The 27,588-nt window shown below is 55.8% G+C and overlaps 1 protein-coding gene across 1 annotated transcript in view; it reads left to right on the forward strand.

The window, feature by feature from the left end:
* Window positions 1–27,588, forward strand: part of TAF15 (TATA-box binding protein associated factor 15) — a 31,201-nt gene that overhangs the window by 1,369 nt on the left and 2,244 nt on the right. Inside the window, exons 2-12 of the mRNA XM_054166177.1 lie at window positions 5,158–5,194; window positions 7,272–7,311; window positions 8,454–8,544; window positions 8,623–8,740; window positions 11,015–11,298; window positions 12,092–12,206; window positions 19,654–19,688; window positions 21,713–21,745; window positions 23,010–23,119; window positions 23,655–23,784; window positions 26,168–26,257. Coding sequence (XP_054022152.1) covers window positions 5,158–5,194; window positions 7,272–7,311; window positions 8,454–8,544; window positions 8,623–8,740; window positions 11,015–11,298; window positions 12,092–12,206; window positions 19,654–19,688; window positions 21,713–21,745; window positions 23,010–23,119; window positions 23,655–23,784; window positions 26,168–26,257 — 1,083 coding nt within the window. The remainder of the gene's footprint in view (window positions 1–5,157; window positions 5,195–7,271; window positions 7,312–8,453; window positions 8,545–8,622; window positions 8,741–11,014; window positions 11,299–12,091; window positions 12,207–19,653; window positions 19,689–21,712; window positions 21,746–23,009; window positions 23,120–23,654; window positions 23,785–26,167; window positions 26,258–27,588) is intronic.

Raw genomic sequence — 27,588 nt, forward strand, 5'->3', positions numbered from 1 at the left:
GGAGTTGGTGTAGCTGGGATGGGAGAGGGGATTCCACGGCTGGAAAAGCCGTGTTTTGGTTGGGCTGAGCTGCTGCAGTGTTCTCTGGCATGGCATACATCAGAGAATCAAAGCAAGGCAAGGTGTGTTCAAGGAATCCCTGAATCCCAGCGTGGGAAGGGAGGTTGCAGTCAGGTGGGGGTTGGCCTCTTCTCCCAGGCAGCCAGGACAAGGGGACACAGTCTCAAGCTGTGCCAGGGGAAGCTTGGGTTTGATCTTAGAAAGATGTTCTTCACAGACAGAGAGTTTGCCCTTTGGAATGGGCTGCCCAGGGAGGTGGTGGAGTCCCAGTCCCTGGGGGTGTTTAAGCTTGGGTTGGGTGATTGGTTGGACTTGATGATCTTGGAGGTCTCTTCCAAACTGTTTGATGCTGTGAAGGGAGCTCTGGAGCTCATCCAGGCCAAGCCCTGCTCCAGCAGGGCACCCACAGCACAATGCCCAGCACCACCATGCCCATGGAGGGTTGGAAGCTCTCCACACAAGGACACTCCACAACCTCTCTGGGCAGCCTGCTCCAGGCCTCCAGCACCCTCACAACAAACAACTTTCTCCTCTTCACATCCAACCTCCTGGGCTCCACCCTCTGCCCCTTGCTGCCCCTTGGCCTGGCCCTGGGCACCACTTAGCAGAGTCTGGCCCCAGCCTCTTGCCCCCCACAGCTCCTTTAGCTCTTGCTGAGCATTGCTCAGCTGCCCTCTGGGGCTGCTCTTCTGCAGGCTCTCAGCCCCAGGGCTCTCAGCCTTTGCTGCTCCCAGAGCTGCTCCAGGCCCCTCAGCAGCTCTGCAGCCTGCCCTGGACTCTCTCCAGCAGTTCCCTGTCCCTCTTGAGCTGGGGAGCCCAGAACTGGACCCAGCACTCCAGATGTGGCCTCAGGAGGGCAGAGCAGAGTGGGAAGAGAACCTCCCTTGTCCTGCTGGCCACACTCTTCCTTGTGCACCCCAGGACCCCATTGGCCTTCTTGTCCCCCAGGGCACATTGCTGCCTCATGGGGACCTTGTTGTCCCCCAGCACTCCCAGCTCCTTCTCCTTGGAGCTGCTTCCCAGCAGGTCCCCCCTCAGCTGTGCTGCTGCAGGAGGTTGTTCCTCCCCAGGGCCAGGACCCTGCCTTTGCCCCTCTCCACTTATCCTTTATTGCAAGGAACTCTCCTTGCATTACAGTCATAAGCTGAGCAGCCTGCTGTGCACCTCCTCATTCAGCAGGAGTTTTCCCCTGCTGTTTTTCACCATTGAGGTTTCTGTGTGCCCAGAAGAAGCTGATCTCTTTTCTGAAGACACTTAACCAGCTCTTGTCTCCACTGAGCCTGCCCAAATCAATTAATCAGAAGCCTGAGATCTGAGAGGTCCAACAAAACATGGGAAGAAGCATAGAATTGTCTTGGCTGTAGAAGTCCTTTGAGCTCACCCAGCCCAACACCAGCCCAGCACCACCATGGGCACCAGAGCCTGGCCCCAAGTGCCATGGCCACAGCTTTCTGGGACACCTCCAGGCATGGGGACTCCACCACCTCCCTGGGCAGCCTCTGCCAATCCTTGACCACTCTTCCAGCAAAGAAATTGTTCCTCATCTCCAGCCTAACCCTCCCCTGGCACAGCTTGAGGCCATTGCCTCTCCATGCACCTGATCCTAGAGAGAAGAGCCCAGCCCCTCCCTGGCTCCAGCCTCCTCTCAGGGAGTTACAGAGATCCATAAGGTCTAAACTACCCAAATTCCTTCAGCTGCTCCTCCCCAGCCCTGCTCTCCAGACCCTTCCTCAGCTGTGTTACTCTTCTCTGGACCTGCCCCAACCCCTCAATGTCCTTTGTGGAGTGAAGGCCTCAACACAGCTCAGGCTGTGAGGTGCAGTCTCAGCAGTGCTGAGCACAGGGGCAGGATCCCTGCCCTGCTCCTGCTGGCCACACCATTGCTGAGCCAGCCCAGGATGCTGGTGGCCTTTTGGGCCACCTGGGCACACTGCTGGCTCTTCTTCAGGGGGCTGTCAAGGAACACCTTGTCCTCCAGGCAGCTTTCAGCCACTCTGCCCCCAGCCTTGCCTGTTATTGCCAGCCCTCCATCCCCAGCCTGGCTGCACACTGGGGATTGCCCTGACCCAGGGTCTTGCACTTGGCCTTGTTGAATCTCATGAGGTTCACACACCCCCACTTGAACTTCTGGTCCCTCAGGATGGATCCCATCCCTCAGCTGTGTCAGCCTCACCACTCCATTTGGTGTCCTTTGCAAACCCCTCCCCTGAGCCTCCTCTTCTGCAGGCTAAGCAACCCCAGCTCCCTCAGCCTCTCCTCCCAGGGCTGTGCTCCAGACCCCTCCCCAGCTTCGTTGCCCTTCTCTGGACACCTTCAAGTCTCTCAATGTCCTTCTTAAACTGAGGAGCCCAGAACTGGACACAGGACTCAAGGTGTGGCCTAACCAGTGCAGTGTACAGGGGCACAATGACCTCCCTGCTCCTGCTGGCCACACTTCCTGATGCAGGCCAGGATGCCCTTGGGCTTCTTGGCCCCCTGGGCACACTGCTGGCTCATGTCCTGTCAAGCAGTACCCCCAGGTCCCTTTCTGCCTGGCTGCTCTCCAGCCACTCCAACCCCAGGCTGTGTGTGCATTTGAGGCTGCTTTTCTGAGTTGGGAGCTCATAAAGCTTTCAGAGTTACTCTTGGTTGTAGATTCATCCATGACCTCAAGAAGAACCATCCCCAGCTGCTGCTGCCCTTTCTCACACTATTCACTGCTTGGCTAGGATAGAATAGAATAGAATAGAATCAACCAGGTTGGAAGAGACCTTCAAGATCATCCAGTGAAACCCATCTGGGGTGCACACACTGTAAGGATGGAGCAGCAGCACTGCCTTCCCTCACAGCAGTGTAGGAGATGGGCTTGTGGTGCCCAGAGAGCTCTCACAGCCTCAGAGGAGGAAATTCTACCCAGAGAGAGATTGGCCACTGGGATGTGCTGCCCAGGGAGGTGGTGGAGTCCCCATCCCTGGAGGTGTCCAAGAGGGGATTGGATGTGGCACTTGGAGCCATGGTTTAGTTGTCAGGTGTTGGGTGACAGCTTGGACTCGATGATCTTTGAGGTCTCTTCCAACCTTGGTGATGCTGTGAAAGGAGCAGGACAGTTGCAGGGCTGTTACCCAGCAGTGGTCAGTAGTGGTGAGGCTGGCAGGGCAGGGAAGGAGGCCTTGGGGTTTTGACAGGAATGTGGGAATTTCAATCAAAAATGCCAAGAGGAATTGAGGCCTGCCCAGGAATTGGGAGTGACAGAGCCCCTGTGGTGATGGAGCTGGGGGGCATGGAGAAGAGTGTGAACAGCAGGCTGGGGAAGGTTTTCTTCCCCTTCTACTCTTTTCAGCCCCCCCCGAGTGCTGGGTGCAGTTCTGTGCTCCCCAGTTGAAGAGAGAGAGAACTGCTGGAGAGAGTCCAGGGGAGGCTGCAAAGCTGCTGAGGGGCCTGGAGCAGCTCTGGGAGGAGCAAAGGCTGAGAGCCCTGGGGCTGAGAGCCTGCAGAAGAGCAGCCCCAGAGGGCAGCTGAGCAATGCTCAGCAAGAGCTAAAGGAGCTGTGGGGGGCAAGAGGCTGGGGCCAGACTCTGCTGAGTGGTGCCCAGGGCCAGGCCAAGGGGCAGCAAGGGGCAGAGGGTGGAGCCCAGGAGGTTGGATGTGAAGAGGAGGAGCAAGTTGTTTGTTGTGAGGGTGCTGGAGGCCTGGAGCAGGCTGCCCAGAGAGGTTGTGGAGTGTCCTTGTGTGGAGAGCTTCCAACCCCCCCTGGGCATTGTGGTGCTGGGCAAGCTGCTGTGAGTGCCCTGCTTTAGGAGTGGGGTTGGCCTGGATGAGCTCCAGAGGTCCCTTCCCTGCTGGGATTCTGGGATCTGAGGTGAGCTGCAGAGCAGCTCCAGGAGTGCTGGTGATGAGCCTGCTGGTGTCAGTGTGAGCCCTGGGGCTCCTGGAGCAGTGCAGCTGTGTCCTGTGCTGCTGTTTTGTTCTTGTTTTCCTAGTTTCCAACTTGAGCCCCCCTTTGGCAATCTCTGTTTTTCCCAGCATGGGTCAGGACTCCATTTCTGTGGGATCTGATGTTTGCCTTCGCTGGAAATGATATTGATGGCTGCTGCCTGGCCAGCTGCTGGGGGGGATGAGGCTATTTTACCCTTCTCAGTGATAAGCTCAACCCATTCTGGATGCTCTGAGCCATCAGCAGTGTGCCTCCTTTGGCAGGGTGGGAGAAGGGAAATGTTTGGGTTCCTCCACCCCTGCTTTTCCATCTCCAATCTCTCTGTGCCCTTCACTAGGCAGAGAGTTCCCAGGGTGTCCCAAGAAGGCCTTCAGTGGGACTGACCTAATTGGGGCCTGGTTTAATGAATTCATCTGCTGCCTTCTGCCCAGTGAGGATGGCCCAGTGGGTCAAGAGCCATGAGAAGAGGTTGTGCCAGCTGAGTGTTTGAGGAGATGCCTTGAAAGTGGAGTTGAAATCCTTCCAAGCAAACATTCACAGAGCCACAGCCTGGGTTGGGATTGGAAGGGACCTTCAAGACCATCCAGTTCCAACCCCCTGCCATGGGCAGGAACACCTCCTACCAGCCCAGGTTGTTCAGGGCCTCATCCAGCCTGGCCTTCAACACTTGCAGGGAGGAGGACATCCACAGGCTCCCTGGGCAACCTCAGGTTGCCCAGGGAGCCTGTGGGTGTCCTCCTCCCTGCAGATGTTCAGCCCCAGAAGGCCTCACTCTCAACAATCTCTTCCTCATCTCCACTCTCAGTCTCTCCTCTCCCAGCTCAAAGCCATTGTTCCTCACCCTGTCACTCCCAGCCCTTGTCCAAAGTCCCTCCCCAGCTCCCCTGGAGCCCTTTCAGGCACTGGAAGGTTGCTCTGAGTTCTCCTTGGAGCCTTCTCTCCTCCAGCCTGAGCAGCCCCAGCTCTCCCAGCCTGGGGCTGTAGGGAGCTGAGGGTGCTGACACCTCTGTTGTGTCCCCTGTGCTTCTCTTCTGGCCTTAGTGTTTTCTCCTGTCTTAATGAAGTGGAAGCTGCCCCCTTCTCCCTTGGGCTTCCTCCCTCTCCCCAAAGGTTTCCCTTGGGCAGCAAGCAGAGTGCTGAAGTGTGATGTGGAAGCTCTCAGTGTGACTCTCTTCTCTTTCTAGATTCTGGAAGTTACAGTCAGTCTGGGGGCCAGCAGAGGTATGTATCTGGGGGGGGTTACTGCTGTCAGCAATGGAATCATGCTGGGGGGGGTAAAAGAAAAGGCATTTGGGATTCCCAGCCTGGGGTTTGAGCCATGGGGGGATGAGGAGGAGCTGGAGTGGGTTTGGAGATCCAAGTGCAGAAAGCTTGAAAGCTTTGGCTGTGTCTTCTAAACCAGGGGGGGGAAAGAGTTGTTCCTGAAGGGAAGGCAGCAAGGCTCCACTGGGAATGACAGCTTTGAAGAGGGAGGGCTTTGGAAGAGCCCTGACTGCTCTGATCTTTCATCTGCCAAGCTAAGATCCCAGAATCACAGAACCAAGCTCAACAGGGGATGCACAGCACCTTCAGGTGGGGCAGGGCAGCAGAGACCAAACTCCTCCTCACCAGCTGCCCTGCTGCACACTTTGTCCATGCAGCCAGGACAGCCCCAGCCAGCAAGTGGGCAGCCACAGAATGGGTTGGCTTGGAAGGGAGCTCCAAAGCTCATCCAGTCCAGCTGCCAGTGGGGGACAGCAAGAGCCTGCAGAGGAGCCTTTGCCTACCAAGGCAGGCACAGCCTGGAGCTAGATGGGAGCTTAGACTCATGGAATGGGTTGGGTGGGAAGGGAGCCCCAAAGCTCACCCAGTCCAACCCCCTGCACTCAGCAGGGACATCCTCCACTAGATCAGGCTGCTCAGAGCCTTGTCCAGCCTCACCTTGACTACCTCCAGGCATGGAGCCTCAACAACCTCCCTGGGCAACCTGTTAACACCACTTTAGAGCATGGCAGTGAAGGCAGCTGCTTGGCTGAAGCAGCTTCCAAGCTCATCAGCAAATTCTGGCTGCATGAAAAGGCATCAAAAATCCCACAGCCACCTGAGGTTGCCCAGGGAGCTTGTGGATGTCCTCCTCCCTGGAGATGTTCAGCCCCAGAAGGCCTCACCCTGAACATCTCCAGGCAGGGCACAGCCACAGCCTCCCTGGGCAACCTGTGCCAGAGTCTCCCCAGCCTCACTGCAAAGAATTCCTTCCTCATCTCCACTCTCAGTCTCTCCTCTCCCAGCTCAAAGCCATTGTCCCTTGTCCTGGCACTCCCAGCCCTTGTCCAGAGTCCCTCCCCAGCTCTCCTGGAACCCCTTCAGGTCCTGGAAGGTTGCCCTGAGGTCTCCCTGGAGCCTTCTCTTCTCCAGGCTGAACAGTCCCAGCCACCACAGGTTGCTCAAGGCTGCATCCAGCCTGGTCTTCAACACCTCACACTAGCCCAAGGCTGTTCAAGTTGCAGCTCTGGGTTCTGCTGTCAGTTCATGGAGGCTTCAAGTAGCAGGGGAGTGAGGAAGCCCAAAGGCAGTGTGGGTTTGGATGCTGATTTCATTGTGGGATAGCCAAACAAATACCAAAGTGACACTAAGTGACTAAAATAATATTAACTTGAGGCTCTGAGGAGACCTCATTGTGGCCCTCCAGGATCTGCAGGGGGCTCCAAGCAAGCTGGGGAGGGACTTTGGAGGGTGTCAGGGAGGGATAGAACTGGGGGGATGGAGCAAAACTAGAAGTGGGGAGATTGAGATTGGATGTGAGGAAGAAGTTGTTCCCCATGAGGCTGGTGAGAGCCTGGCACAGGTTGCCCAGGGAGGTGGTGGAAGCCTCCTGCCTGGAGGTGTTTGCAGCCAGGCTGGAGGTGGCTGTGAGCAACCTGCTGCAGTGTGAGGTGTCCCTGGCCATGGCAGGGGGGTTGGAGCTGGCTGAGCCTTGAGCTCCCTTCCAGCCCTGGCAATTCTGTGATTCTGTGGCTTGGATTCACTGCCTAAAGTTTTCTGTGATTCTGGGGATCTGTCTAATTGCAGGAAGGTCAACTTCCATGGACCTTGAAGTCACACCCAAACTCTGCAGAAATAAACCCAAGCTCTTCTGACAGCCCCCTGTGGTAGCCATTAGCTTGTTGAGTGGTTGTACCGCCCCTGGGGAGCAGGGTTTGGATGGAACAACTCTTTGGGAAGGAAAAGAAACTCAAAAAGAGCACCAGAAGTCCCTTTTAATTCCCAGCCCTTGTGGAGGGCCCTGGAAGTGTTTCCTAAATGCATTTTTCTCTTGCAGCTATTCATCCTATGGCAGTCAGAACTATGGACAGACACAGGTAAGGTGGAAAACCATCACTGTCCTTCACAGAACCCCAGCAGGGAGGGGTTTGGAAGGGACCTCTGGAGCTCATCCAGGCCAAGCCCTGCTCCAGCAGGGCACCCACAGCAGCTTGCCCAGCACCACAATGCCCAGGGAGGGTTGGAAGCTCTCCACACAAGGACACTCCACAACCTCTCTGGGCAGCCTGCTCCAGGCCTCCAGCACCCTCACAACAAACAACTTTCTCCTCCTCTTCACATCCAACCTCCTGGGCTCCACTCTGTGCCCCTTGCTGCCCCTTGGCCTGGCCCTGGGCACCACTCAGCAGAGTCTGGCCCCAGCCTCTTGCCCCCCACAGCTCCTTGAGCTCTTGCTGAGCATTGCTCAGCTGCCCTCTGGGGCTGCTCTTCTGCAGGCTCTCAGCCCCAGGGCTCTCAGCCTTTGCTCCTCCCAGAGCTGCTCCAGGCCCCTCAGCAGCTCTGCAGCCTCCCCTGGACTCTCTCCAGCAGTTCTCTGTCTCTCTTGAGCTGGGAAGCCCAGAACCAGCACTCCAGATGTGGCCTCAGGAGGGCAGAGCAGAGGGGCAGCAGAACCTCCCTTGCCCTGCTGGCCACACTCTTCTCCCTGCCCCCCAGGACCCCACTGGCCTTCTTGTCCCCCAGGGCACATTGCTGCCTCATGGGGACCTTGTTGTCCCCCAGCACTCCCAGCTGCTTCTCCTTGGAGCTGCTTCCCAGCAGGTCCCCCCTCAGCTGTGCTGCTGCAGGAGGTTGTTCCTCCCCAGGGCCAGGACCCTGCCCTTGCCCTTGCTGAGCTCCATGAGGTTCCCTGTGCTCAGCTCTGCATCCTGGCCAGGTCTGGCTGGATGGCAGCACAGCCTGAGGGCTGTCAGCCACTGCTCCCAGCTTGGTGCCAGCAGCAGACTGTCTGAGGGGACTCTGTCCCTTTCATCCAGCTCATTGCTGAAGACTGGCTCCAGTGCTGACCCCTGGGGAGCACAGCAGCTGTTCCTTGAGCAGCACTGTTTGCTCCTGGGTCACCACTGTGGGTCAGGAGAGGTCTCTTCTCAGCTGTCCTGGCTGCAGTCTTGCTTGGCAAAGGACAGGCTGTTCCTGCTGTGGAGGTTCCCCTGAGCTGAGCATGCTGTTGTGTTTGCAGGGCTACTCTGGATATGGGCAGAGTGGAGACAGCTCCTCCTATGGACAGAGCTATGGCAGCTACCACGGGGGCTATGGACAGAACCAAACAGGTTTGGCTGGCTGGGTGCCCTCAGGGGCAGGCAGGGGAAGGTAGATGCTTACTGAAAGTCCTCTTCCTCCCCTTGCAGGCTATGGCCAGGACTCCCAGGGCTACGATGAGGAATCTGGGTATGAGAATCAGAATCAGAGCTCCTACAACCAGCAGTCTTATGGCAGCCATGGGCAGCAGAAAGGCTCCTCCAGAGGGTAAGGAAGCTCACATTCAGAGTATCTCTGAAGTACTGCCTGGGGGTTGCACATCACAGGGGGCCAGGGGTTGGAAGGGACCCAAAGAGATCATCCAGTCCAAGCCTCCCCTGCCAGAGCAGGAGCAGAGAATCCAGCACAGGTCACACAGGAACACATCCAGATGGGGCTGGAGAGGCTCCAGAGAAGGAGACTCCACAACCTCTCTGGGCAGCCTGCTCCAGGGCTCTGGGAGCCTCACAGTGAAGAAGTTCCTCCTCATGCTGAGGTGGAACCTCCTCTGCTGCAGTTTCCAAACATTGCTCCTTGGCCTATCCCAGGGTGCAGCTGAGCAGAGCCTGTCCCTGTGCCCTCCCTCCTGACCCCCAGCCCTCAGATATTGATAAACCTGTATGAAATCCCCTCTCAGTCTCCTCTCCAGACTGAACAGCCCCAGGTCCCTCAGCCTCTCCTTCCCAGGCAGTGCTGCAGGCCCCTGACCATTCCTGCTAGCCCTCTGCTGGACCCTCTCCAGCAGATTCTTGTCTCTCTCAAACTGGGGAGCCCACAGCCTTGCCTGGAGCTGTAAGAAATCTGCTCTCACTGCTAAACAAAAGGACAAACATCTGAACACCATCCACACCCTTCAGACATTTCTAATGCCTGGAAGAAAAGGGGGTAAGGGAAGAGCACTTCTTAAGTTCTCTGCTCTGAGGGTGGTCAGACGATGGAGCAGGTTGCCCAGAGAAAATGTGGGTACCCCACCTGCAGCACTGCCTCCAGGTCTGAGGCCCCCAACACAGGAAGGTCATGGAACTGCTGGAGAGGCTCCAGAGGAGGCCATGAAGATGATCAGGGGCCTGGAGAACCTCTGCTGTGGGGCCAGGCTGGGAGAGTTGGGGCTGTTCAGCCTGCAGAAGAGAAGGCTCCAGGGAGATCTTAGAGCAACCTTCCAGTACCTGAAGGGGCTCCAGGAGAGCTGGGGAGGGACTTTGGACAAGGGCTGAGAGTGCCAGGATGAGGAACAATGGCTTTGAGCTGGGAGAGGGGAGACTGAGACTGGAGATGAGGAAGAGATTCTTTGCAGTGAGGCTGGGGAGAGCCTGGCACAGGCTGCCCAGGGAGGCTGTGGCTGTGCCCTGCCTGGAGGTGTTCAGGGTGAGGCCTTCTGGTGCTGAACAGCTGCAGGGAGGAGGACATCCACAAGCTCCCTGGGCAACCTGAGGTTGCCCAGGGAGCTTGTGGATGTCCTCCTCCCTGCAAGTGTTGAAGGCCAGGCAGGCTGAGGCCCTGAGCAAGCTGTGCTGGTGGGAGGTGTCCCTGCCCATGGCAAGGGGTTGGAACTGGATGAGCTTTAATGTCTCTTCCACCCCAACCCATTCTGTGACTCTCTTCAGCTGTCATTTGTGAGGTTCCTTTTCCTTCCCCAGCTCAGCAGGGCTCTCCACACAGCAGGTTTTCATGTCCCTAGCAGTAACTGCAGTGAGCCTGCTGCACTCTGATGCAGCACATCACACTGCTGCAGGTGAGGGGTTTGTGCAGGGCTGTTGTCCTCCAGTCAGATTCAGGGGGGATTAATGACACAGCTTGGCAAGCATGTGAGGAATGGAATGGAATGGAATTGAATGGAATGGAATAGAATAGAATTAAGCAGGTTGGAAGAGACCTTTGAGATCATCCAGTCCAACCTCTCACCCAGCACCATCTGATCAACTAAACCATGGCACCAAGGGCCTCATCCAGGCTCTTCCTAAACACCTCCAGGGATGGGGACTCCACCACCTCCCTGGGCAGCACATCCCAAGGGCCAATCTCTCTGGGAAGAATTTCTTCCTCCCCTCCAGCCTAAACCTCCCCTGGCACAGCTTGAGACTGTGTCCTCTTGTTCTGGTGCTGCTTGCCTGGGAGAAGAGACCAACCCCCACCTGGCTACAACCTCCCTTCAGGGAGTTGGAGAGAGCAAGAAGGTCTCCCCTGAGCCTCCTCTTCTGCAGGCTAAGCAACCCCAGCTCCCTCAGCCTCTCCTCCCAGGGCTGTGCTCCAAACCCTGACTTACCAAACCTGCTCTGGGTTCCTGGGTTTGTAGTTGTTAGGACAAACCATCCCAACCAGGCAAGGGCTGGTTCTGAGTCCTTTCCTCTCCTTCCAGTAAGGAAAGCCACTGGCCCTGTGCCAGTGGTGGCTGGGAGATGACAGCCTAGGAGGGGCTGGCATTGTCCTGCAGTCCCAGCCAGTGTTTTTTGCCCTGTCTGCTGTGAACCTCTTGGTACTAATACAAATTCTGTTTGTTTTAAGTGGAAGAGGCTCTTATGAACAAAAGTCAAACTATGGTCAGCACCAAAGCTCTTACGACCAGCAGTCAAGCTATGGACAGAACCAAGACTCTTACGACCAGCAGTCAAGCTCCTATGACCAGCAGTCAGGCTATGGCCACCAAAGCTCCTATGACCAGCAGTCAGGCTATGGCCACCAGGGCTCCTATGACCAAAAGTCAGGCTACAACCAGCACCCAAGCTCCTATGGCCACTCCCAGCAGTCCTACCAGTCTCAGAAGGGAAGCTACAGCCACGGCAGCCAAGGTACAGTGCACGGGCTTGAACGCAGCGCTGGGGGAATCCAGATGGGCAGAAAGGCTGTGGAGTGCTTGGGTCTCCTTCCCCAGACAGCTGAGCTGATGCAGAGCTAAAAGCCTTTTCCCCTGCTGATGCTCCTTGGGGAGTGTTTGACTTGTGGAAGACTTTCAAGTCATCATGCAGAGATGGAAAACTCTTTGGGGTCCCAGAGCTGTCACTCTGCCCCTGCTGGAGGCAGCTTTGCAGCTTCCCTGGATGGAATTGTCCCCTAAGCTCTTCGCAACCTTCTCCCTGCACGTGGGTGCCATGTCTTGATCAGTCTTCCAGAGCTTCTTGCCTCTGACACTCCAGCTCTGTGCTGTGTGGGTGAATTGTGAGAGGGAAGGAACTGAGGAGGTGAAGATCAGTCCTTATTTTGCAGCAGCTTCGCACTGCCCACATTCTCCTTCCTCGTTCTGTTGCCAGTTCTGTCTTTTCCCAACCTGGAAAGGCTGCATGGAAGTAGAATGCAAAATGTATCTTAGAGCAGGCATGTTGGGCAAGTGGAGTATGAGGAATGCACAGAGCCTTGACCTCCTGGGACACCTCCTGGCTCTGGAAGCCAAGGCAGGGAGCTGGGAAGAGCCCAACCTTTGCTTCATCACGAACGTGAGAGAGCTTCGAGGCTTGATGCTTTCCACAGTTACCTGGCAGGCTTGAGGGGAGGAATAAGTGGGAGGCAGGGTGGGAATGGGCACTTTGCCCTGCAGCTTGCCCTGCAGCTTGCTGACCTGCTGTTGTGTTTCACTCCTTCCTCCAGACGACCGTCGTGAAAAGAGTAGGTATGGAGAAGATAATAGAGGCTATGGCGGGTCACAGGGAGGAGGTAGAGGGGGCTATGACATGGATGGAAGAGGTCATATGTCTGGATACAGGTAAGTGAGCTCCTTCCACTGCCTGCACTTCCTCACCCTCCTTCCTTCCTGCTTAGCTGCTTTTCCTGTTTGTGTGCTCCGTGTCTGTTCCTGCCGTGGGTCAGGGTTTAGGTTTCCCAGCCTGGAAGGTTTCTGAAGCTGAACCTTTCTGCAGGGCACAGAGCTGCCTTTTGCCTAGGAAAAGCTCCTAGGTTCAGACAGATTGAGAGCAGGCCCTTTGCTCAGATGAGCTCCTTTCCATGAGGTGCAGTGCAATACCTGCCTGAGCCCAGCCCTTGCCAGGAGGTATTTTAAACCCTGTGACAGGAGACCCAGCAGCCAGGGCCTGACTTTGATAAACTTCCTAGCTCAGGTGGCCAACAGTTGAGCAGGGAATGGGTTTTGACTTCCACTGCACTAAGGCTGCCTAATTGCCTTGCTGCTTTCTAAGTGATTCAGGAGTCATTTAATCATAGCAGCAGTTGTGCTTTACTGGTTGGTGCAGGCCATTAGAGGCCACTTCTACTGCTGGCTGGGAGCTATGCCAGCCTGAACAGGTTTCACTTAGGTAGATTGCAGGGCTGACAACCCTGTTACCTCTTAGGCCAGAAAATTCAGCCCCAACACTTTGTGCAGATGATGGTCTGAGAGCTTGGCACCTGTGCTTATTAATTCCTACTTAATTAGGGCAGGTGACATTATTAGTTCTTAATAAACCACCACAGTTGGCTTCCCTTTATGGCCTTCTGTGAGGTGCTTGGGCTGTGGAGTCCTCAGTGCTGGCCCTCTGTGAGGTGCTTGGGCTGTGGAGTCCTCAGTGCTGGCCCTCTGTGAGGTGCTTGGGCTGTGGAGTCCTCAGTGCTGGCCCTCTGTGAGGTGCTTGGGCTGTGGAGTCCTCAGTGCTGGCCCTCTGTGAGGTGCTTGGGCTGTGGAGTCCTCAGTGCCGGCCCTCTGTGAGGTGCTTGGGCTGTGGAGTCCTCAGTGCTGGCCCTCTGTGAGGTGCTTGGGCTGTGGAGTCCTCAGTGCTGGCCCTCTGTGAGGTGCTTGGGCTGTGGAGTCCTCAGTGCTGGCCCTCTGTGAGGTGCTTGGGCTATGGACTCCTCAGTGCTGGCCCTCTGTGAGGTGCTTGGGCTGTGGACTCCTCAGTGATACAAAGTGAGAAACTTCCCAGGGAGCTTTGAATTGTTGCTCCTCAGCACCACTTACCCTTCACTAGGCAGTCCTAGAGCTGCAGGTGAAGAGCCCTAATTAACTGTTTGATCTAATTGAAGTCCAAGAAGCCAACAGTGTGGTAAGACCCTGCAAGGATCTCTTTTAAGCCCTGTTTAAAACTTGCCTGCTCCTCATGTGGTCCCAGATTTGGCTTGGATCATCAGAATGTAGCTGGAGCCCATCCCTCCTAATTACCATTCCAAAAGCAAATCATTAGTTGCTTTATATCCTTAATCTTTATGTTTAGTCTTTAATCTTTACCTTTGCTGTCTCTGTTAATGCCTTTTCTGTATTTACCTCTTCCTGGGAGTTGCCTTTTAAGTTCATTTTCAAGTCAACCTCCCTTCCAAATCAGCTTTGCTACCTGAAGGAAGGGGTTTCACATGCCTAGGGTCAAAGAAAGAAAGTTAGAGCTGAGCCCTTTCCAGTCAGAGGAATGAATGTGAGCTTCCAAAGCTGCCCCTTGGGGCAGATTGAATCCCCTTTGAAACAGCCTCCTCTCTTGGCAAGCTGAAGGAAGGTCAGTTTCTGGCTGGGAAAATAAAGCCTCTTCCCCTCTTCTTCCAAAGGGGAAGAGGGAAATGCTGCTCACAGATCCATGTGGATAACAGCACTGCTGTGGCTTGCAAGGGCAAAGGAAGAAGAGTGGAGGTGGAGAGATCGGGGAGGAAAGACAACAAAGTGTGGAGGCAGTCCCTGGGAGGTCTGCCTGCTTCTGGGCAGTGCTGCAGTCTGCAGAGCTGTGTGCAGTGGAACTCCTCCAGAGGCTCCAGCGTCCCACATGTTTGTGCAGGCTTCCAGTGTCCTTGGGAGGGAGAGGTCTGCCTCTGAGGTGCTCCAGACTCATAGATTGCATGGGTTTGGAAGGGACCTTCAAAGGTCACCTTGTCCAAGCCCCCTGCAGTCAGCAGGGACACCTCCAGCTGGATCAGGCTGCTCAGGGCCACATCGAGTTGGACCTTGGATGTGTCCAGGGATGGAGCCTCAACCACTTAGAGTGATTAGCAAAGGAGGTGTGCAGGAGTTGCAGCAGCACACACAGAGCATTGCTTCATGCCACCAGAAAAACCAATTCCTGTCTGCCTTGAGGGGGCAGGGGCTGGATCTCTGTGCTGCTAGCCAGGAGTGGCACTCTTGTCTTGACTTGCAGGTGAAGGGAGGGAGAGCTGGTTGCAGGTTGGTGTCCATCAGCAGGAGCATTGCCTGGTCACTGGTGTTGCCTGCTCAGTGCATCCTGTCACCAGCCTCATGGCTGCTGTGCTGGGCTTGTGGCTGCACAGTGCCTCTGGCTGCAGCAGCAGCTCCCCTGTGAGGCTCTTCTGAGTGGCATTGGCTTGTGCAAGCTCAGCCTGCACAGAGACCTCTCAGAGCAGTCTCTAAGAGCAAAATGTTACCCTGCAGGCCTTGGGGCAGCACCAGATGAGCATTCTTCAATTTTGAGAGCTCTCTCTGGTTTCTTTTGAAGTACATTTATAAAGGTATTCAAATGCAACTGGTTATGCTGGGGGGTGAACTGGTATGGTGAGAGCTGGAGTGACCTGACTGGGCTGCAAAACACTTTCAGCACTGCTTTTGCTTTGTGCCTGTGCAAAGTCAGAGGGTCACAGGCTTGCTGGGGTTGGAAAAGGCCTCTGAGGTCATCCAGTCCAACCATCAACCCACCACCACCACAGCCATTGAACCATGTCTCCATGCTTCTTGAACCCCTCCAGGCATGGGGACTCCACCACCTCCCTGGGCAGCCTGTGCCAATCCCTGGCCACTCTGGCAGCAAAGAAATTTCCCCTCATCTCCAACCTAACCCTCCCCTGGCAGAATTTCCTGTCCTATCACCTTATATTAGTGAGAAGAGACCTACCCTCACTGCAACCTCCTTTAGGGGGCTTGTAGAGATCCAGGAGGTCTTCCCTCAGCTTCCTCTTCTCCAAGATGAACAACCCCAGGTCCCACAGCTGCTTCTCACCAGCCCTGTTCTCCAGACCCTTCCCCATCTTCCTTGCTCTTATCTGGACCTGCTTCAACCTCTCAATGTCCTTCTTGGAGTGAGGGCCCCAAAATTGAACAGCATTTGAGGTGTGCCCTCCCCAGTGCTCAGTCCAGGAGGACAATCCCTGCCCTGCTCCTGCTGCCCACACCATTGCTGCTCCAGGCCAGGCTGCTGGTGACCTTCTTGGCCACCTGGGCACCCCCTGGCTCATCTTCAGCTGTTGCCAACCAGCACCCCCAAATCCTTCTCCCCCAGGCTGTTTCCAGCCACTCTGCCCCCAGCCTGGAGCCTTCCTGGGGTTGTTGTGACCCAAGGTCAGGACCCAGCCCTTGGCCTCGTTGAACCTCATCCCACTGGCCTCAGCCCATGGATCCAGCCTGGCCAGGTCTCTCTGCAGAGCCTAATCTCCACCAGATCACCACTGCCACACTGCTTGGTGTCATCTGCAAACTGACTGAGGGTGCCTCAGTTCCCTCATCCTGCAGCACTGAGGAGAAAACATCTTGTGAGCAATGGCTGCTCAAACTCCCTGGCTGGTGGTACCATGAGAGAGAAGAATCCTTTCCTTTCCATCAGATGTTCACTTCTTACTCTTGCAACCCTTCAGGTTTCAGAATGATTCTTCAGATCAATTTTTAATGATCTTGAGTTGCATCCCTTGGGACTTGGATGGAATTTTAAAAGCTCCTGAATTTGGGTGTTGGCTCAGAAGCCAAAGCTCTCTTTCTTTAATCTCATCTTAGGATCTCATCTTGGAGCTCTTCTGGTTAGGAAGCAGGTCTTGAGAATTCTTTCCCTTTCAGGAGGTCTTTCCTTTCAGGATTTAGCTTTTGATAAGACTGCTCATCTGAAAGGTGAGGAGCTCACTGCCCATCGTGGCTGTGGGACTAAATAGTTGTTGGTAAGCATGTAAATGGTAACTGGGCATCTCTTGTGCCCTGAGCTGGGCTCCCCAGTTGAAGAGGGACAGAACTGCTGGAGAGAGTCCAAGGCAGGCTGCAGAGCTGCTGAGGGGCCTGGGAGGAGCAAAGGCTGAGAGCCCTGGGGCTGAGAGCCTGCAGAAGAGCAGCCCCAGAGGGGAGCTGAGCAATGCTCAGCAAGAGCTCAAGGAGCTGTGGGGGGCAAGAGGCTGGGGCCAGGCTCTGCTGAGTGGTGCCCAGGGCCAGGCCAAGGGGCACAGAGTGGAGCCCAGGAGGTTGGATGTGAAGAGGAGGAGAAAGTTGTTTGTTGTGAGGGTGCTGGAGGCCTGGAGCAGGCTGCCCAGAGAGGTTGTGGAGTGTCCTGGTGTGGAGAGCTTCCAACCCCCCTGGGCATTGTGGTGCTGGGCAAGCTGCTGTGGGTGCCCTGCTGGAGCAGAGGATTGGAGTGGATGATTTCCAGAGGTCCCTTCCAACCTCTCCCTGCTGGGGTTCTGTGCAGTGCAGTGCCAGTCCAAAGCAGCTTTGTTTCTCTCCTCTTGGGAAGCCATTCAGGCAGCCAGGCCCTGTGGCACTACCCTCTTGCAGTGTCTGGGGGTGAAATGAGAGAGGCTTTGCCTTTGCAGCTGCTTCTGCATTCCATGCTGGACAGAGCTGCAGAGATACAGCTTGGAAAAGGATTTACCACTGCACTGAGGGCTTTGCTCAGCACAGATCTTTGGGGTTTCTCAGTTTTCCTTTCAGGGGGATCAAATGTTCAGGACCTGCATCCAAAAGCCTCCTCTGCAGCTCAGCTGTTGACTCTTGCTGCAAGAATGGTCAGGGATTGGCACAGGCTGCCCAGGGAAGTGGTGGAGTCCCCAGCCCTGGAGGTGTTCAAGAAATGTGGAGCCATGCTGTTGAGTGGGGATTAGTTTATGCTGCTGTCAAGAAACTCCCAACTAACCCTAACCCTCCCCCTCTGCTCTGCTGAGACCCCACCTGGAGTACTGCACCCAGTTCTGGAGCCTCTGTGCCAGGAAGGATCTGGAGGGGCTGGAAAGTGTCCAGAGCAGGGCCAGGAGGATGAGCAGAGGGCTGGAGCTGCTCTGCTGTGAGGACAGACTGAGGGAGTTGGGGTTGTGCAGGATGGAGAGGAGAAGGCTCTGAGGAGACCTCATTGTGGCCTTCCAGGATCTGCAGGGGGCTGCAGGAATGCTGGGGAGGGACTTTTGAGGGTGTCAGGGAGGGACTGGACTGGGGGGGATGGAGCAGAACTAGAAGTGGGGAGATTGAGATTGGCTGTGAGGAAGAAGTTGTTCCCCAGGAGGGTGGTGAGAGCCTGGCACAGGTTGCCGAGGGAGGTGGTGGAAGCCTCCTGCCTGGAGGTGTTTGCAGCCAGGCTGGAGGTGGCTGTGAGCAACCTGCTGCAGTGTGAGGTGTCCCTGGCCATGGGAGGGGGGTTGGAGCTGGCTGAGCCTTGAGGTCCCTTCCAGCTCTGACAATCCTCTAACTGAGTGCCTGTGGCTCCTCCAGCAGTGCAGTTTGTGCTCAGAGGGAGTGGTTTGGTTTGTGCTGTGGATGTTTTGAGCTTGGCCCGGCACAGACGTCAGAAAGCATCAAGAGGCAAAGAACCAGAGGCAGCCAAAGCTCCCCAGCCATCTGCCAGGGCTTTGGTGGTGCACCAGGCAGGCTGTTCTTGTCTGCAAAAATACCTCCTGACGTGTGCCTCCCACAGTGCCTGGGCTGGAGCTGTGTGTTGGAGGTGAACTTTGCTTCCTGAGCTCCTGCCTCTGCCAGCATCTGCTCACTCTCTTCAAGGGTGCTCCTTGTCTCTGTCACGTTCAGCTCTCCGCCTCTAGCTGCCCCTGCTGTGGGCAGCAGTAGCAGGGCAGGCATTGTGCCCCTGGACTGGGCACTGAAGAAGCTACAGCTTGAATGCTGAGGTCAGGTTTGGTTCCCTCACTCCAGGGAGAAATCTGATGAGGAGTGACTGAAGGAGCTGGGGATGGTGAGAGTGAAGCAGAGGAGGCTGAGGGGAGACCTCCTGGCTCTCTACAGCTACCTGAGAGGACGTTGTGGAGAGGCTGCTGCTGGTCTCGTTAGTGACAGAACCAGAGGGAATGGCCTCAGTCTGCACCAGGGGAGGTTTAGACTGGACAGTAGGAAGAATTTTCCCCCAGCAAGAGTGGTCAGGCACTGGAATGTGCTGCCCAGGGAGGTGGTTGAGTCCCCAGCCCTGGGTGTGTTTCAAGGTGGTTTGGATGTGGTGCTTGGGGCTATGGTTTAGGGGTGAGCCTCGCAGAGCAGGGCTCTGGGTTGCACTTGGCGATCCTAAGGGTCTGTTCCAGCCTGAATGTTTCTGGGGTTGTGTGTGTCCCTTGCAAGCAGTGAGGGTTTCTTTTCCTGCAGATGCCTGAGGCACAGAGTCCTTGTTTCACCCCCCACCTTCTTAACCTCTGCAAGTTGATGTCTGTTATCTCTTAACCTGGTCTGCATTTTGTGCCACAGGTTGCAGAAAGAGTGAGATAAAACTGCACAGCCTCTGCTGTTGAAGCTCACAAACACCCCACCCCCCCTCCTTCCTTCTCCCTGCTAGCCCTGCAGGAGCTCCCCACAGCCCCTTGCTCAGAGGGTGGCTCAAGCTGCTCATTTGGCCCCTTAGGAAAATGCATAACAATGTAGGGTTTGGTCCTTCTGCTCCTCTCACCTCCAGGAAAGAGCTCCAGCATGACTTATCCCAAAGCAGCAGTTGCTTCTCTGGTGAAAGCCTCTCGGTCTTCATGGGAAGCAAGTGCCTGGTTTATGCCCCAGTTTTAGCAGCACTCCTTTTGGCTCAGGAGAGCAGATTGGGATTGGATGGGAGGAACAAGTTCTGCCCCCCAAGAGGCTGCTGGGACACTGCAACAGGTTGCCCAGGGAGGTGGTTGAGGCTCCAGCCCTGCAGACACTCAGGGGCAGGCTGGACAAGGCCCTGAGCAGCCTGCTCCTAGCGGAGGCTGGCCCTGCTGAGGGCAAGGGGCTCGGCCTAGATGACCTCTGGAGGTCCCTTCCAACCCACCCCATTCCATGATTCTGTGATGGGAAGGAGGCTTGAGGTAATGCCCTGTGTGGGGGGGGTGAGCTTCAAACCCCCCTTAGGGCTTCTCTCCTCCCCTGCAGCACCCTGAGAGCATCCTGGCAGCCAGCGCTAAGCTCCCGCGGGGGCCCACGGAGGGAGCAGTGAGGGAGAGCCCAGAGGTGCTGCTGCTGCTGTGAGCTCTGCCAGCCAGTAACTGTCAACTTGTGATGATCAGTTAACTGTAGATGGAGCCTTGGGCTCAGCACAGAGAGACTTAAGGAAGAAATCATGTCTTCAATTTTTCCTCTGCAGTGGTGGTGACCGTGGTGGCTTCAAAAATTACGGTGGTAAGTGCTGGGTATCCACACGTGTTTCAGGGGCAACTCTTCCCACAGCTGAGAGAGCAGAACTCACACACAAATGACACAAAAGCCAAAGGAAAAAGCCACCAATGCCTTGCCAGACCTTGCCCAGAAAGCCCTTGTGGTGTGGTGTGGGCAGCAGGAGCAGGGCAGGCATTGTGCCCCTGGACTGGGCACTGAAGAAGCTACAGCTTGAGTGCTGGGGTCAGTTTTGGGTCCCTCACTCCCAGGAGGACATTGAGAGGCTGGAGTAGGTCCAGAGAAGAGCAAGGAAGCTGGGGAAGGGTCTGGAGAACAGGGCTGGGGAGGAGCAGCTGAGGGAGCTGGGGGTGTTGAGCCTGGAGAAGAGGAGGCTGAGGGGAGACCTCATTGCTCTCTGCAGCTCCCTGAGAGGAGGCTGCAGGGAGGTGGGGGTTGGGCTCTACTCACTAGGATCAGGTGACAGAAGAAGAGGAAGTAGCCTGAAATTGTGCCAGGGGAGGGTTAGGTTGGAGATGAAGAAAATGTCTTTGCTGCAGGAATGGTCAGGGACTGGCAGAGGCTGCCCAGGGAGGTGGTGGAGTCCCCATGGCTGGAGGGGTTCCAGAAAGGTTTGGCTGTGGCCCTTGGGGCCAGGGTGGGGTTGGGCTGATGGTTGGACTTGGATGATCCTGGAGGCCTTCTCCAAGCTACCCAATTCTCTGATCCTACAAACTCCACTGGCACTTGAGGCAGAGGTGCTGAAACCCATTCCAGTGCAGGGGAAAAGAGCTGCTGGGGGCACTGCTCTCAGAGCAGGAAGTTTCTGTCCCTGGGGCTGGTGCCACCTGCCCATTCTGCCTGTTTGCACTTAGGTCCTTTGCTTCTCTTTGGTGGTGGCATTGCTGATTATTTCTTAGCTCCCTTCTCAGGGCTCCAGCCCCAGGCTGTTAAAAGCCCTTGTGCTGTGGTGTCTTCTGCTCAGCTTTTTCTCTCTAATAAACCACAACCCCCAAACTGGGAGGACTGGCAGCTGGAGTCCTGCTTTGGCAAACTGCATGAGAATTTGGGCAGCCAGGGCCCTCCCTGCACCGTCCCGTCCCCCCCACCCCCCACCCCCCGGGGTTCTGTTTGTGTCCTTCTCTTTCCTTTTGTTGGATGGCTTTTGGTTGCTGAAGGCTTCTGTAGAGAGGTGCTAGAGCAGAGCAAACAAATGAAACCAACAACCAAAGCCACAGTGGGGAACTGCCTGGTGCTCAACCAAGCAGCATGGAAATGGGGGAGACTCAGATTGGCTGTGAGGAAGAAGTTGTTCCCCAGGAGGGTGGTGAGAGCCTGGCACAGGTTGCCCAGGGAGGTGGTGGAAGCCTCCTGCCTGGAGGTGTTTGCAGCCAGGCTGGAGGTGGCTGTGAGCAACCTGCTGCAGTGTGAGGTGTCCCTGGCCATGGCAGGGGGTTGGAGCTGGCTGAGCCTTGAGCTCCCTTCCAACCCTGACAGTTCTATGATTCTGTGATCTGATACTTGAAAGAAGAGCCCAACCCCCACCTCACTCCAGCCTCCTTTCAGAGAGCTGTAAAGAGCCAGAAGCTCTCCCCTCAACACTCCCATCCCTGGAGGTGTTTGCAGCCAGGCTGGATGTGGCTGTGAGCAACCTGCTGTAGTGTGAGGTGTCCCTGCCCGTGGCAGGGGGGTTGGAACTGGCTGAGCCTTGAGCTCCCTTCCAACCCTAACAGATTCTCTGGGCCTCAGTGTGGCCTCAATGTGGCCTCAGTGTGGCAAGTGCCACTTGCTGCAGGTTAAAGCAGACCACCAAGTTCAGGTCCTACAGACACCTTCTGTTGGCTGCTTTAGTCTAGATCAGTTCTCTGAAGCCCTGGTGAATGTTGTTAGAGCTTAGCTGCCTTGCAGACAGCCTTGAAATGTTGTTTCTGAAAGGAGCACTTTGAAAACCTTTTGCTGAAAAGAGTTTTTTCTCTTTTTCTTCCTTTGTTTTTTGTTTTGGTTTTGATTTGTTGTTGGTTTTTTCCCCTTCACCTCCCCCTGCTTCATAGGTCAGAGGGATTATGGACCCAGATCAGATGCTGGTAAGGAAACAAAGCAATGGGTGGGAGTGGGTTGAGGCTCACTGCTTATAAAATGCATGGCTGGAGGGGTGGATGTGGCTGCAGGTCCCTCTCTGTCCTGTGAAGAAAGGCTGAGAGCCCTGGGGCTGTTCAGTCTGGAGAAGAGAAGGCTGAGAGGGGACCTGAGCAATGACTCTAAATATCTGAGGGCTGGGGGTCAAGATTCATGGAAAACCAGGTTGGAAGGGACCTCAAAGATCATCCAGTGCCAGGCCCTTTTTGGTGGTGCCCAGAGACAGGACAAGGGGCAGTAGGCACAAACCAGAACCCAGGAGGTTCCATCTGGGCAGGAGGAGAAAGTTGTTTGGTGTGAGGGTGCTGGAGGCCTGGAGCAGGCTGCCCAGAGAGGTTGTGGAGTCTCCTCCTCTGGAGACATTCAACCCCCTCTGGATGTGTTCCTGTGTGAGCTGCCCTGGGTGACCCTGCTCTGGCAGAGGGGCTGGACTGGATGGGCTCCAGAGGTTCCCTTCCAACCCCTAACACTCTGTGACTGCCATGGCTCAGAAGAACCTTGGCTAAAGCTCATCTTCCCTGAGAGGCATTCACTTACTCAGGTGGCTGTGGGATTTTTGATGCCTTTTCATGCAGCCAGAATTTGCTGCTGAGCTTGGAAGCTGCTTCAGCCAAGCAGCTGTCTTCACTGCCATGCTCTAAAGTGGTGTTAACAGGTTGCCCAGGGAGGTAGTTAAGGCTCCATGCCTGGAGGTAGTCAAGGTGAGGCTGGACAAGGCTCTGAGCAGCCTGATCTAGTGGAGGATGTCCCTGCTGAGTGCAGGGGGTTGGACTGGGTGAGCTTTGGGGCTCCCTTCCCACCCAACCCATTCCATGAGTCTAAGCTCCCATCTAGCTCCAGGCTGTGCCTGCCTTGGTAGGCAAAGGCTCCTCTGCAGGCTCTTGCTGTCCCCCACTGGCAGCTGGACTGGATGAGCTTTGGAGCTCCCTTCCAAGCCAACCCATTCTGTGGCTGCCCACTTGCTGGCTGGGGCTGTCCTGGCTGCATGGACAAAGTGAGTGTGCAGCAGGGCAGCTGGTGAGGAGGAGTTTGGTCTCTGCTGCCCTGCCCCACCTGAAGGTGCTGTGCATCCCCTGTTGAGCTTGGTGGTGTCCAGAGCTATGCTCTCTGCAAGGTGTCTTTGGGGTTCAGGGCCCCAGTGCTGGGACCTGAGCTTGAGCTGTTGCTGCTGTTGCTGCACAGCCTGCTGAAGGAGGCTTTGTTTCTTCACAGACTCAGAGTCTGACAACTCTGACAACAACACCATCTTCGTGCAAGGGCTGGGAGAGGATGTTTCAACAGACCAGGTGGCAGACTACTTCAAACAGATTGGCATCATAAAGGTATGTGGCACGAGGGAGGCCTGGCAGAGGCCTGGCAGAGGCAGGGCCTTGCTCTGGCTCCCCAGCAGCAGCAGCAGCAGCTGATGTTAATCTGCCTTCCCAGAGGGCAGCTCATTTGTGAGCTGTCTCTGGTGTGAAACCTCTCATTGTAAAAGGTCTCTGGTGGTGATTGGATTGCTCCCTGTCTCTACTGATGTTCAGATTGCTCCCTGTCTCTTCTTCTGTCTTTACAAGCCTCAGCACTGCCTCTCTGTCCCTTGTGCCACCCTTGTACTTCAGCAGCTCTGCCTCTGTGTGCTCTGGCTGCAGCTTCCTGCTCTGCAGTTCTGAGTGAGGGCTTCCTGCACTTGGCCTCATTCCTTTGTCAAAGCTGAGGCCATCCTTGCTTCACAGAGAGCAGCCACTCAGTACCTTGCAGTCAGGAGCTTCTGTTTCTGCAGGCTAGCTCTGAATCTTCCTTTTAGTAGCACAGTTAAAGTTGAAGCTCCTTTACCTATAGTTCTCCTGTGCCAAGTGTTCCAACCTTTCTTTGCAGACCAACAAGAAGACTGGGAAGCCCATGATCAACCTTTACACAGACAAGGACACTGGCAAGCCAAAGGGAGAAGCCACAGTGTCCTTTGATGACCCTCCTTCTGCTAAGGCAGCAATTGACTGGTTTGATGGTGGGTGAGCAAACCTCTTCTTCTGCTACTTCAGCACTCAGACAAGCACTGCAAGAAGCAAATCAGTAACCTCAGGCCACTTCTTGTCTGGCTGTTGAGTGTGTGCTGGCTTGCTCTCACCTTTGGTGGAGCAGCACAAGGCCTGGTGTCACTCAGGAGAGTCTGGAGGTGTTCAGCCCAGGAGAGCTGCCATCTGGGTTGGCAGCTGGGGGCATTTCCTGCAGTGGCAAATGTAGAGTCTTGCACCTGGGAAGAAACAGCTTCATGAACCAGGATAGGTTGGATTCTGACCTGCTGGAGAGCAGTGAAGGGGAAAAGGACCTGGGGGATCCTGGTGGATGGGAGGTTGACCATGAGCCAGCAATGTGCTCTGGTGGCCAGGAAGGTCAATGGCATCCTGGGGTGGATTAGAAGGGATGTGCTTAGTAGTTTGAGAGAGGTTCTCCTCTCTCTCTGCTCTGCCCTGCTGAGGCCACATCTGGAGTCTTGTGTCCAGCTCTGGGCCCCTCAGCTCCAGAAGGACCTCAGGGAACTGCTGGAGAGAGTCCAGCACAGAGCCACAAAGATGCTGAAGGCAGTGGAAGATCTTCCTCATGAGGAGAGCCTGAGGGAGCTGAGGGCTCTGTAGCTTGTAGAGGAGGAGCCTGAGGATGACCTCATTGCTGTTGCTAAAGCTGTGCAGGGTGAGAGCCCAGAGGCTGGAGCCAGGCTCTGCTGGGGGATGCCCAATGCCAGCACAAGGGGCAGTGGTGGAAGCTGAGGCAGAGGAAGTGCCCTCTGCTCTGGGGAGACCTCACCTGCAGGGCTGGGTCCAGATCTGGGGCCCCCAGTACAGGTAGACATGGATCTGCTGGGGTGAGTCCAGAGGAGGGAATGAAAATCAGGAGGCTGGAGAACCTCTGCTGTGAGGACAGGCTGAGGGAGCTGGGGGTGTTCAGCCTGGAGAAGAGGGAGGTCCAGGGAGACCTCAGAGCAGCCTTCCATTCCCTGCAGGGGCTACATGAAGGCTGCAGAGGGTCTGTTCCCACAGGCCTGCAGGGACAGGACCAGGGGCAGTGGTTTGAAATGAGAGCAGAGCAGATTGAGATTGGATGTGAGGAACAAGTTGTGCACCAGGAGGCTGCTGGAACACTGCAACAGGTTGCCCAGGGAGGCGCTTGAGGCTTCATCCCTGGAGATATTCAGGGTCAGGCTGGACAAGGCCCTGAGCAACCTGCTCTGGTGGAGGATGTCCCTGCTGAGTGCAGGGGGGTTGGACTGGATGACTTCTGCAAGTCCCTTCCACCCCAAACCATTCTGTGATCAGGAGACATTTCTTTGCTGCAGGAGTGGTCAGGGGTTGGCACAGGCTGCCCAGGGAGGTGGTGGAGTACCCATGCCTGGAGGGGTTCAAGCAAGGTGTGGCCATGGTGGGGTTGGGTTGAAGGTTGGATTTGAGTGATCTCAGAGGCCTTTTCCAACCCAAACAATTCTGTGATGCTAGGGCAAACAGCCTTTGAGGTGTTTATTGAACTGCAGGTTACAGACTGCATTTAAGCTGAGAGAAACATCTGTGAGGCTGTGGAGAGCCCAGCAAGCGCCTCAGTGTTTGCCAGCTCACATCTGCAGCACTGCTGTTAAACCCAAGAGATGCTCTGCAGCCTCTGGTGCCCTAGGAGCTTTCTATTCAGTCTGCAAGTGCGAGTCACTCCTGCTCTGGGCTGGCTGTCATGTTGGAGCTGTAGTGAGCAGTGTGCCCAGGGGGCCAAGAAGGCCAAGGGCATCCTGGCCTGCAACAGGAAGAGTGTGGCCAGCAGGAGCAGGGAAGTCCTTGTGCCCTGTGCTCAGCACTGGTTAGGCCACACCTTGAGTCCTGTGTCCAGTTCTGGGTCCCTCAGGTCAGGAAAGATGTTGAGATGCTGGAAGGTGTCCAGAGAAGGGCAAGAAAGCTGGGGAGGGGTCTGGAGCACAGCCCTGTGAGGAGAGGCTGAGGGAGCTGGGGTTGCTTAGCCTGCAGAAGAGGAGGCTCAGGGGAGACCTTCTTGCTCTCTGCAACTCCCTGAAGGGAGGCTGTAGCCAGGTGGGGGTTGGTCTCTTCTGCCAGGCAAGCAGCACCAGAACAAGAGGACACAGTCTCAAGCTGTGCCAGGGGAGGGTTGGGCTAGAGGTGATGAAGATATTCTTTCCAGAAGGAGAGATTGGCCACTGGGATGTGCTGCCCAGGGAGGTGGTGGAGTCCCCATCCCTACAAGTACTTACAACCAGCCTGGCTGAGGCCCTTGGTGCCAAGGCTTAGTTGATCAGATGGTGCTGGGTGAGAGGTTGGACTTGGTGATCTCAGGGATCTTTTCCAACCTGGCTAATTCTGTGACCCTTCTCTCTCTCTCTTCCCATCCTCTCACAGGCAAAGAGTTCAATGGCAATGTCATCAAAGTGTCTTTTGCCACCAGGAGGCCTGAGTTCATGAGAGGAGGTGGAGGTGGTGGACGTCGAGGTGAGGCTCAAGCCTGGGGGCTTGTTGGGTTTGCACTGTTTGCTGCTTTTGCACTGGTGCTGCTTGGGAGCAGAGAAGCTGCCTCTGAAGCAGTGATTCCTCAAGGTGCCTGGGCCTGGGAGGTGCTGCCATGCAAGGGAGCAATAAGGATTGGATCAAGTGAGGAGGAAATTCTTCCCCATGAGAGTGGTGAAGCCCTGGGATGGGTTGTGCAGGGAGGTGGTTGAGGCCCCAGCCCTGAAGGTGTTTAAGCCCAGGCTGCATGAGGCTCTGGGCAGCCTGATCTAGTGTGGGATGTCCCTGCCCATGGCAGGGGGGTTGGAACTAGCTGATCCTTGTGGTCCCTTCCAACCCTGACTGATACTGTGATACTATGAACTGAAGTACAACCTGCGATCTCTCATCTCTTGGGGCACAGCACAGCATTTCTGCTTTGCTTTTCACCTGGGGAGCCTCCAGCACTGCCCCAGCTTGCATTTAATGAGTGTAATGGTGGTGCTGAGGCTGTGCAGGTGCCCCAGCCCTAGGTGAGAGTTTCCAGGGGGTGTCTGCTTCTTGCAGCCAGGCTTTGAGCTGTATCCAAGCAGGGGAAATCGCTGAGCTGCCCCACGTGGAGCAGCAGTCCCAGGTCTGCCACCTGTCATTAAGCAGAGGTTGAGCTCCCTGCTCCTCTGCTTTGCCACTGCTTATTAACTCCCTTGACCAGAAGCAGGCTCTGTGTGGTGGCTGTCAGCAGATTTCAGTCCTTTTGCAGGCTAACTGAAAAGGATTCTTCAAGTGGTGCCCAAGTTCTTGGTGCAGCAAGGCAGAGCTGTGGTGGCCCTCAGCCCAGGGCAGCTGCAGCCTGGCTGCAGTCCCCACAGAGACTGCTTTGGGGTGGCTGATGGTTTTTAACCAGCCACACCTGACTGACATGGCAGCTGGCTACATCTTGCTGCAGGGCTGTTAGCACACCCTCAGAGCTTTGTGTTCCCCCCACTGGCACTTCCAGCAGACCAAGTTCCCTTCGCCTGCTGAAGAAGCCTTTTAAAGCTGTGTGCTGGAGCCGTTGGTGCTGGCCACCACCTGCTCTTCTTCCTCCTCCTCCTCCTCACTTCTCCTCCTCTGCCTCAGTTGTAAACCTGTCCATATGAGCATGGGTTGCAGCTGAGCAGACACAGGAGGTTCAGGTCATCAAATGCTGTGCAGCTTTGGTGGTGGCTGAGCCTTCTGGTGGCCACCCAGGGGTCACTTGGCCAAGGCTTGAGTTCTGCAGCGAGGCCTTTTTATCATCCCTGCTGCTTTCAGAGCCCCTCCTGTGGTCTCAGAGGCTTGCCCAGTAGGGAGACCTT

This window comes from Dryobates pubescens, chromosome 13, assembly GCF_014839835.1.
Source record: "Dryobates pubescens isolate bDryPub1 chromosome 13, bDryPub1.pri, whole genome shotgun sequence".
In the NCBI taxonomy this organism is placed as follows: Eukaryota; Metazoa; Chordata; class Aves; order Piciformes; family Picidae; genus Dryobates; species Dryobates pubescens.